The sequence below is a fragment of the Episyrphus balteatus genome, chromosome 3 (genome assembly GCF_945859705.1).
Source record: "Episyrphus balteatus chromosome 3, idEpiBalt1.1, whole genome shotgun sequence".
Lineage (NCBI taxonomy): Eukaryota > Metazoa > Arthropoda > Insecta > Diptera > Syrphidae > Episyrphus > Episyrphus balteatus.
Genome location: NC_079136.1, coordinates 112,506,157 through 112,518,111, shown reverse-complemented (window position 1 = coordinate 112,518,111; position 11,955 = coordinate 112,506,157). Strand labels below are relative to the sequence as shown.

The window sequence follows — 11,955 nt, the reverse complement described above, 5'->3', positions numbered from 1 at the left end:
TGGACAAATGATTTTTTATAATTTTCAGACTTCCTATAAAAAAGGTATTTCGGCATTTGCATTTTTAGGACATTTTCACGCTTATTATCCAGTTTATCTCGTTGAAGAACCAATATTTTTTCTGATGATAAAGTTGATGTTCTAGAAGTTTCAAGAAAAACTAATTCAAAATAGCTAAATTTATTAAGAGCCAAAGACGGTAACGGTACGCGTCTTCTCCGTTACCGATTTATCTGTGAATAATTTGGCTAAGTTTAATTAGTTTTTCGTTAAATTTCTAGAACATCAATTTTATCATGAGACCTACCAAGTTTCAAGAAAAAAGATTGCTTCTTCAACGAGATAAACTGGAAACAAGGTGAATATGTCTTCTCCGTTACTTTGGAATGACACATTTGCTCAAAATTTGTTTTGAAGGGTAGACAAACGAATAAGGCTAGTTTTTTTCAAACATTTTGAGGTCGCAATTTTGCCTTCACGGAACTTTAACTTTCTTATTGAAATAAGATAAAAAAAACAAACAAACTTTACTTCTATGTATTTTGAAATAAGTTTTTTCGATATAATTTTTGAACTAAGAAGGACAAACCAAAACAGTGAAGAAATTTGTTGGAATTGAGTTAATTGAGAAAAAGTGTGAAAAGGACAATATTAACAATGAAAAAAATTTTTTTTGGATTTTTAAGATTTTGTTAATTTTAAAAATAGTTTTTGTGTCATAATTTTTGAACTAAGAATGGGCTTACGAAAAAAAGTGATTAAATTTAGTTTAATCATAGTTTGTTGAGAAAGGTTTGAAAAGTACTATTCGTGAACTGAAAAAGAAATCATCTTATATAGTGGAGTTGCTTAAGCAAATTATTACTGAACCCAGCCGAACAGCTCCTATTTCGATGATATTTTTTCAAACGTCGGTAATTAAAAATACTTTAACCTCTATAGGTTAAAAATTGCCGATGTTGCCGTATTGTTTTTTTAATTAAAATAATTTTTTTTTAATAAAACCAATTTTTTTTTAATAAATTCCAGAATAAAATGATACCAAATGATTCTCTTTTTAATTAAAGGGAAAAATATATGGGAGTTAGGGAAAATCTTCCATCGTTTAAGCGATAGATGCAATTTTCTCCCAAACTGATTTCAAAAACAATAAAAAAAAAATATTTTGAATAAACAGCAACATCTACCATACATCTACACTACATTCCTATCTGTAAAATTTAAATCCACTTAACTTAATGAAGAGTGTTTGAAAACATGGTCCTCAAACTCAGAATTAAAAACAAAAAATGTTAATAAAAAAATTAAAATGACTTTTTTCAAACTTTTTCGTTACTTTATTTTTAAAATTTTTTTAGTTAAAAAATTTTATATTATATTTTATTAGTTAAATTCCGAAAAGGAAAATGGAAAAAGTAATATATAAGTTAAGTTTCTTTAACAGTCAGGGCCGGATTTAAAGCTGTAGGGGCCCCGGGGTTGCAAAAAAGTGTGGGCCCCCTCTCAGCTAACTTATTTCCAAAATAAAAATAAGATTTTTAGGGAATAGAAGATAAATACCATAAAATAATATGATTTTGTGACTTAAAGGTGGTTTTTTTACCAGCCCTGTTTTTTTTTTTTGCCTTCAATTCCATTTTACCAATAATTTTACTTAAACATGGAATTTCTTTAGATGTGGAATTGTGCTGGGATGCTTTTCGAATCATTTCTTTGGGAACGGAATTAATATAAAATGACGAAATTCAAAATAGTTTATATTAAGCATTTAAGTCAGGGATCCAATACTTTTTATGAGCTTATTTTTAGAAAGCCGCAAATTCATGGGGTTAGCTACTTTGGGCAAATTCAATTGCTAATTTATTTCACACAGAGTCTCAATTAAAATATTTATATCCATTTAATATTGAAGGAGACAAGACATTTCGTAATATTTAACTCTTCAAATTTAAATTGTTTCGACTCAGTAAGAAACTTGTTGCAAAAAAAAGTCTATCAGCGGCTTCAAAATAACGTAGTAAAAAAAATACGATTGTCTTCATTCCTATATGTGTTTCTTTTTAGTTTAAATCAAATTAAATTTATGCACTTGAAAACTTTGGATATTATTATGCTTTACCTTATTCTTAGGAGAGATTAATTACAAATCTCATTTTGAGAGGATATCTCACATATTTCGAATTACTTTGTGACAAAGTTTGGAGGCTTCCAGTTAAGAATTTCTGAAATATTAAGATAGTTTTTTTTAATCAAAAAAAAACTCTCATACTAGGTTTTTTTCTTTATGTACGTTGAGGTCAGCTTTCTAAAAAGATTTTTAATTTTTGGATTAAATACATTTATACATAATTTTCGTAATCTGAAATTTATACTATATATTTGCTTTTTTTTTTGAAATCTTGGTTTTCGGTATTGATTGAAAATTACAATATTGTACCTAAAGAAAATTTGTTTTTATTCTAAAATTTTGCGTATTATAAAAGTGTACCACATCATCTGACTGATGAATCCAACTGTTGTTTCTTTGAAGTACAAACCAATAAAATTGAATTTATTTCAAACTGTCCCCAAAACAGAAAATTATTTGTTTGCATCATTCTTTTTTGGTGGTAAAATTCACTAAAGATGTTGTTTCTTGCCTATGAAGACCGAATTTTAAATTTTTTCCTCATAGTTTTACATTAAACCAATTTTTATGAAAAAAAATTAAAAGTTTGAGCAACCCAGTCATACATTTTATTTTTATGACGACAATAGCTGCGTTCCTTTGGGAATATCTACTGCTTAGTACTTAAAGCTGATTTGATCTACTTTTCAATATAGCAAAAGAAGTTCGAAGTAGTTTTAAATACTAAGCACTAGATAAATGTTCCCAAAGGAATGCAGCTAATGATACAGGTTCTTTGTTTTTTTTTTTTTATTTTGATTTTGTGGAGGCCCCTATTTTGTAAGGGCCCGGGGCTGTTATCCCGCCCTAAATCCGGCCCTGTTAACAGTACTTAAACAACTTATTAGAATTAATCAAACAAGTTCGAACTTCTATAAACAATTAAATTCTGAAGCAAGCTCAATACAAGCTGTATAAAAAATAGTACCTGCGAAACTTCAATTTACAGAAGCTGTTGTGTAAGTTGGGTTTACTTTTTACCGACTTCCAAAAAGGAGGAGGTATTCAATTCATCTGTTTTTTTTTTTAATTTTTTTTTTTATGTTTGTTACCTCATAACTTTGGACTTAGTAAACCTATTTTGATAATTCTTTTTGTATTGGAAATATAAATTCTAAATATAAAATTAAAATTTTTGTTTCTGGTGTACAAATAATGTTTAAAGTATTTTAAAACTGAGGGTATGATAGCGAAAATAAAAGTTGGACTATAATGGGCACACCTTGGGCAAACAAAACAAGGTTTTAAACTAACGATTTTTTCACAGGAAAAAAAATCAAAATTTTTTCGGTTTCTGATTGTATCTTTTGAAAAAAAAAAAAAAAAAAATAGTGGAATAAATAGAAAAAATGTTGGGCTAATCTGGGCTAACGTTGGGCAAACGAACCACAGTGCAAAACAACAGTTTTTACACTGAATATGAAACAAATATTATTTTTTGTGATTTTTGTGGTGAAATAAAAAAATAATTCCGTTAGAGTTTTAAAACTAAGGATGGGATAGCGAAAAAAAATCTTGGGCTTACCTTTATAGACAATCAAACCAAGCAGGTTTGAAAAATTAGCATTTGAGGGTGCCAACTTCATATAGCCGAACAAGTCTCACTATTTCCCCCAATGTAGATGTCCAAATTCATGCAAAAGATCCGCATTTAGGGATGCGAATATTTGCCACATTGCTGTTCGTGAAATTTTGAGATTTGTCCTAATTTCACTTCCTGAACTTCGATTGAACAGTAAAGCCAAATTTTGACTAGAATATACAAAACAATGGCAGTTTAAAGATGTGGCTTTAAATTAAACCGAAATTGGTATTGCTGTCTAGCCTAGTTTCAATAATATGCATTCTTATTGTTCAACTCTGCACTCCAAACTTATCGAAACTCAACTAAATGTGTGTTAAATCGCTTGTAAGTTGAATTAAATGTTTTCTACTTTTAAATATGAAATCTTCCTCAATTGAAAGTGAAAATTTGTAGCACGACCTTAACTTTTAAATTTTTTGCATACTTACTTACTTTTTTATAATAAATAATATTGTGTTTATACTGCAGTAATTGTTTTTTTAATTTCCTCAACATATTATCTGATTTGGAATTATTCTAACAACCCTGTCTTAGGAATCACCACAGCATATTTAGTTACCTACTCACCACCCGAAATGACAGATATTGTCAAATCCTTGTGCAGTTTCATTCAACTCAAATAATGGAAGCTAAAACTGACAACTTTCCGTCAAAACATTACAAAAGGACATGCGCCAAAATTACTACCCTCTTACATCGCCATTAATCTGCCACCCTCAAATTGTGACAGACAAAACCTTTACGCTGTACCCGTCTTTGTCTGCAAATCAGCTGGTCATCTGTCAAAAAAAAAATGGTTTTTTTCCATCTAAGCAATACCTTCGCTGCATTGGTCACCAGAAGTAATTAAGACAAAAATATATAGTGAATATTTGTGTGAAAAAAAAAATAAAATACTGCAGAATTATCTAAAAAAGTTTCTTGTCGCCTTTCATAAAAAATATCCACCCCCAATTCGTCTGTAGATATAACGCTGGTGTAAGCTCTTCATTTTCAAAATGTCACCCTCACCATTGTTCAGATGCCAAGAACCGTCTTAGTTAAATTCGATTGTCTGACAAATCTTCACAAAGGATGCCAAAATATGGACAATCTCGAAAACGCTAATGGATTTGCAGCTGGATAGAAACCCAGTCTCTCCAGCACCATCATCAAAACCTCCACCACTATCAACAAAAGCGCCACCTTTTGAATCAGCAGAAGTTGTTAGAATGGGAGCATGTATGGGTCGTTGTATTGCGGATAAGAGCTCCTGTTTGAAAAGGTGAGTGAAAGATGTTGCCCCCATCATCTTTTAAAAGGGAAAAGCCAACGACCTAACAAATAGTAGGTAGGTGATATCTTGGGACAAAGTCTCGAGTCCTTACACTTCTGATTAAATCGATATATCCACATGCTGCAGGCTGCTTTTCTCTGTTTACATTACACACATTAGTTATGTCTTCCCATTTCCGTGTGCCTGTGCATGTTATTTGTCATCCTATATATCTGTTTGTATTTAATTACAACTATAATAACATTTCCTCCTCTCTATTAAAAGCCACCCTCGCCTCTGAGAGTATTTGATGGCATTGTAGTTAAATTGCAAAAAAAAAAGAACCAATTAAGGTTAAAAGCAGAGCGAATATGGTTTTTTATCTTTTATACGCTGCCACTTTTTGTTGTTGTTTTCGTTAATTAAGTTAAATGCAATATGGTTGCGGGAGTTGCTTTAGTTTACCAATACTATCCCCGCACTCGCCTAACACTCATTTGACCATGTTCGAGAGCATCCTTGAACTGATTTTTCCCACAAAAGGTAGTTCTATACGTGCTTAATAGGACTTTGATATTTTTATTGTTATTATGAGCATTTTTTTGTTTCCTTTTTTTCGTACTTTACACTGACTTTTTTCTTGTTCTTGTTCTTTCGATTTCACCAATAGATGGCGTTCAACAGATGAACACGAGACTGAACTTATGACTGACGATGAAGATGACACCAAGACACAGAGGCGAAAAAACAAAGAACGGAAACATATTTTTAGAATAATTAAGTTTAGGCGAAAGGTAAGTACAACATTTTTTATATGTATGCATTGGCCTATGCGTACATGAATAGAAGTTAGGATATATAATGTTTTTTTGATAAAATGATTATAAGAAATCTGAAAAAATGAAAAATGGTCTAAAGGCCAATTTATTGAGCCTCCATTAAATTTTGAAATTTATCGTTTTAGTGACGCCTTTAAGTATACATCATTCAAAATTCATTTTATTTATTACCTTCTTTGTTTTGCTTCTTTAAGTTCATATTAAATTAAAAACGCATCTTTTTATTTTAGAAAATTATTTATTTTGGCCTATATATTTCGAGGTCTTACTTATTATAATCTTATAGTTAATAGAAATGTGCAAAGTAACTAAATTCTAAATTTCTATAATAATTTTTGAACAATACTTTAAGGAATTTTTAAAATTTTTATTAAAATTAATTTTTGATTTTTCAATTGTTTTAAATGTCGAAAAAATTTTTTAGAAAATCGTTCATCTTTTTTAATAATATTTTGAGGTAATTTATTTTTTAATTCAAATTATTTGTTAATATAATTTATTAAAACGCATTGTAATTATTTTTTAGACCCTGAAGATGAGGCAAGTAAGACCTCGAAATATATAGGCCAAAATAAATAATTTTCTAAAATAAAAAGATGCGTTTTTAATTTAATATGAATTTAAAGAAGCAAAATAAAGAAGGTAATAAATAAAATAATTATATAGTTCAGCATTGAAACATAAAAATTCATTTAATTCACTCTGCTTTAGTTAAAGTCTTTACATTTAATGGAAACTTTAAATTTGAAACTCCATTAAAAATATCCTAGGAATTTTTTTTTTTTTTTGAAAAATAAAATTTTCAAAAGCTACGATTTTGTCAAATTAAATATATTATTTAAATTTAAAATCAAAGACTGAAAATATTACAATTTTTTGAGATGATTAATATAACGCATCATCTCAACACCGATTAGTTTCACTAGTTGTGTTCTTATTAAAGTGGAGAAGATATTCTCTTCTGCGCTCTGCGAAGTGGATAAGAAATGCATTAATTTCTTCGAATTTTTGTCTATTAAAAATCCATTTGTCCATTTAACCCTCATACCCATAAATATCAAAAATTTCTGGCAAGCCTTCAAAAAAATTCTAGTCTGGACTATTATTTTTTAATTAAAATAATAAATAAAAAAATAAAATAATAAATAAAATGGCATTTGACGCTAACGGAGAGTGAATAAATAGTAATCCTGTTTAAAACCTCCATTTGCTCTAAAAATTCCTCTTAAAAGGCGAATTTGGCGTTTTAACTAAACGGACTTTTTAATTTAATGCTCAATCAGTTAATGATGTCAAACTTCAAAAAAAATTCTTAAAAGAGACTGAATAAATGAATTTTGTTTTTAATTTTGAAATTTTTTATCACGATTTTAAATTTAATTTAAAATCAACAAATTGGGCCTGAAACGCTTAAGATAAACGTAAAAAACGAATTGCAAGCGTTTGTCCACCTATAGAGTTCTTTATACATACAAAAAATTATCTATTTCCACGCAAAAATTCAAAAAACTAATTTTGCACTGAAAAATTGAAAATTCTTCAATGTCCCCAGAATTTAATCGAAATAAGGAAAGAACTCGAGGTGAACAAACGGCAGCAATTTGAGTTTTTAAAAAAAAAAAGTAATTTTTGGGGAATTTGAAATTTTCAGTACATACCTTGTATTCGTAACTTTGGTTGGGAATTTTTCGTACAAAATTTATGTTTTGAATATAACTCCCACAATAGTGTGTTGTTTTTGCATTTTGTGAATTCTGTTGTTAATCGAGAGCAAGAATCTGTACGTGAGAACTTACCACACCATTGACACTACAAACAAAGCAAAGAGTAAAGATCAAAAGTGATAAGAACAGATTGCATGAAAAGTTTTAAATGAAATTTGTAAGTGAGAATTGAAGAACATTAGAAATTCAAATACCTATATGGAAAATTAAGCTCAAAATGATAACTATACACGAATTCAAATGAAATGGAGTTAATTTTCATTTTATTCTATATTCATTAGATTAATGAATATGTTTTATTAGACATAGACAGTTTAAAAAACTATCCAAAGATGCATCCATCCAGAATGAATGTGTGTCTATATGAAAAGATTTAAATTTTTTTTTATTTGACAAAAGGTACCGCTATTATTCATTCATCTTTGAAGTCCAGAGTTTTAAATTCGAGGTTGAAATGTATCAGTTTAGAACTCAACGGAAAATTTTGTTTCCGGCATCTTTAACGTTCCTATACCATACCTTAGGTACGAAATATACAATGTAACTTTTCTCGGGATATTATCTAGAAATATACTGATGTTGTCCCTATAGAAATTCGGCAAAAAGTCCTGAAAATATTTTTACCCAACTAACAAATTTTCTTCTATAAAAGTTTACTACTGCCAACAACTGTAGCTTCTGGAAATCGTTTTTTATTAAGGACGCCTTTTTGAGTTTTTACAATTGTATAGAAGTTTTGTAAGAAGTTGTGTAAGAAGTTTTGCTAAGAAGCTCGTCAAATAAAAAGTGTTTTTAAAGTCGCGTTGAGATTACCTTGTTTTTCGATAAGAATATTTTTGCACCACATAGGAACCGTGGCGAACGTCAACAAGTGAACCTAAGATGTGAGTAAGGTTGCAACGCAATAGTGTAAGGTTTTTGCGTCAAAATTATTATCTTACCAAATAACTAAACTTCACGTCACGTACGTCAGCTCTAAAAAACGCTCTAATCTCATCTTCACACAATTTTCTATTTTATTTTTATAACAAAAATTTGTTCAATTTATAGAATCGAAAACAATTCATAGACAAGTTTATGGAACGTCAGGACTTAAATTACTCAAGGCTGAGCAGGGCACCCACAACAGAACTGTAATTAACTTCATTTTCCTACTCTATTTCACAATTTATCTTATAATTTTTTTTTCTAGCACGGACATACAATTACAAAGCCTTGATGCTCAAACACTTCTAGTTACGGCCGCCAATAATGTCACCACGACCAATACTTTCGTCCCGGCTGTATCATCACGCACCAGTTCCTCCCTCGATCTAGAATGGGAACACGAATACGGTCAGCATCACCACCATCAACATCATCCAAATCGCGGTCTCTCTCGATCATGGCTCTTCATAGATGGCGCTGAGGACGATATGAATGCTGATGATGGCGAAACCAGTGGTGATGACAATAAACCACTTTTCAATTCACCACCATCAGATGATAGTAATGGATGTAGTACTTTACCAAAACAACACAATCGAGCCTTCAATGAACAAATGACAACTTCACAAATGGCCAAAAGTAACTCGAATCTACAACACCATCAACAACAACAACAGCAACAACAACAAAATTTCACACGTACCTCATCTCGAACTAGCTGGTCGCATATTTCTACTCCTGAATCTCTCGAATGGGATATCGATGAAGAGCAAACAAATCAAATGCGCCTTGAAGATGATAATTTGGACCACGAAACACTGGAATTATTGCATCAAATCGAAATGCTCAAGAATAAGGTACTAAATGAGACTGGCGATGGTCTGGATGGAATTGAATTTCCCAATAATGGCGATAGTTGATTTAATCGACAGTAAAAAAAAAAAAAAAAAAAAAAAAAAAACAAACAAAAAATCGTCGTCGGGATAAACTGATTTTCTTTCTATAAAAAATATTTATAAATTATTGCTAAGAATGTTTTTTTTTTTGCTCGAAATTTTTACGGAACTTTTTTTAGGGATTTATCTTTTAAGTCGCTATGCCGTCCAACTTCCATTTGTTTATTTCGATTAAGGCTAAGAGTCATATTGATTTGAAACAAGTAACAAATGGATTTTATTTTGCATACAGTTAAAATTATTTTGTTTCAATCAATTCTTTAACAGTTACGTCTTATGCATATATCTATAAATTTATATATCTTCAAAAGTTCAAATGCAACCTAATTACATAAGTTGACCAATATATCTTCAAAAACCATATAATTTAGTTTAAAGGTATTGAATTATAAATTGTTACCAATTTATTATCATTTGAATGTTTACAATCGCAATAGAACTGCATATAAAATCAATTAGTTTTTAAAAATATAATTTTTTTTTTAATTGAGCACTGATGATTTCCAAATTCTCCGAAAAAGCTTACCAAAAAAATGCAAGTTTACAAAACCAAAATATTCTGCAAACAAATCAATTTTTGCTTATTGGTACCGAAACTGTCTCAGTTGGGTCTTTAAACGTGAAAATCTTTAATTACATTGGTGGATTCGTTTTCGTTATTGTTTTTCTTATGCATTAACAAAATATTTATTGCAATCAAAAAAAATTTTGTATTGAAAAAAATTTTAAATGCAACTGAAAAATATTTGCAATAAAAAAAAATATTTTATGCAACTAAAAATATTTTGCATTAAAAAAAATGTTATTGCAACTGAAAAATATTTGTATTGAAAATAAAATATGTATTACAAATAAAAATATTTTGCATTAAAAGAAATATTATTGGAAATAAAAAATTTTCTGCATTGAAAAAAAAAATTCAATGCAAAATGTTTGCATTTTTTTATATTCGTCGAGTTTCTTAAAAACTTCATTATTTGACCATATATTAATTATTTCAACTATAAAATTGAACCTAATATAAGGCCAAAGAGTCAAAATTGTAAGAAATTGACGAATAATAAACAAAAATATTTAGGTAATGTACGCAATGCAGAAAATTTATTATTTGCAATAAAAGTTTTTTTTATCCAAAATATTTTCATTTGTAATAAAAATTTTACTTTCAGTGCAAATATTTTACAGTTGCAATAACATTTTTTGTTTAAATGCTAAAAAGATATTTTTAGTTGCAACAAATGTGTTTTTTTTTTTTTTTGTTGTATAGGAAATATTTTTCAGTTACAATACATTTTTTTTTTTTTTTCAGTTCCAATATATAAATTTTTTAATGCAATTTTTTTGTATTTGTAATAAATATTTTTTTATTTGTAATGAAAATAATGGCATTGAAAAAAATGATTTTTTACAAACCTGATCTCGATAAATAGAATAAAAGTCATGCTAAGCGATTTCATTTTAAAATCGTAATTATAATTATCAATTATTCTGAAGAATACATTGCAAAACTTCTTTTATGGCAGTACCTAGTACACATTTTGAATAATCTTTGAATAAAATCAGAGTTTGAATAGAAATCGATACCCTTTTCATTAACGATCAAAAATATTCGAAAGTGACCAGGTTCAATATAATCAAATTAGTTGCTCAAATATGCTAAATGCCTGCGTGAATTACTAAATGCCGAAAACTATCATTTGCTTTTCTGTTAGACTTGTTCTATCACATCAATTATCACTATCAGTAATCTATTAAAGTCAAAATGCAAAATATTTTATATTTCAGATCATTTGGATTTATTGCATTCTAAAATTAATTATATTTTCGAATTTAATTTTAAACGCGCGCATTTCAGCAAATTTCATTCTTTTTTACTTATAAAATTAATTCAAATTATTTCTTAGTTTTTTTCATTATTATCTCTTTAAAATAGCCTCAAAAACAAAAATAAAAAGTGCCTAGTATAACAAAGCATAAAATAAATTCAAAATTTATTTTCAAATTTAATGTATAGGTAACAAAACATAAATATAAAAAATGGTTCTTGAGTTAGAAAAACATATAAACGTGCAAAATTATTACAAACAACAAAAACTATCTTCCAAAAAAATTGTATTATTAAATTAAATTAAGCATTAAAAATTCTTACTTATTTGCTAAAATTAATTTGTTTTTATTGGTAAAATATTTAAATCCCACCCTAAATAAATTAAAAAAAAAAAAATAAAAACAAAGCAAAACGAAATGTTCGAATAGAAAATGTGAAAAAAATACCTACCTGTATAGTTGTTAATTGTTCTTCTTGCCTCTAGACCTTAGACATATCTCTAAAACTATTATTATTATTTTATTTTTTTTTTAATTAATATTTTGGAGATGAAAAAATTTCATTATCTTTTCATACATGAATTTTATGGATGAAAATATTTATATAGGAATGTAAGAAAAGCTAAAATAAAAAGCTTGAAGATGGTTTTAAAATATTATTTTATGATTTTTATA

General features: G+C 28.4%; 1 protein-coding gene across 1 annotated transcript; it reads left to right on the top strand.

Moving 5' to 3' along the window:
- Window positions 1–4,553: 4,553 nt before the first annotated feature.
- On the top strand, window positions 4,554–9,463 carry LOC129916543 (uncharacterized). The gene is made up of 4 exons (XM_055996547.1): window positions 4,554–5,016; window positions 5,678–5,801; window positions 8,621–8,703; window positions 8,763–9,463. Exons 1-4 carry the CDS (start codon window positions 4,859–4,861, stop codon window positions 9,415–9,417), a joined length of 1,020 nt encoding a protein of 339 aa, XP_055852522.1. The 5' UTR covers window positions 4,554–4,858; the 3' UTR covers window positions 9,418–9,463.
- The last annotated feature ends 2,492 nt before the right edge of the window (window positions 9,464–11,955 follow it).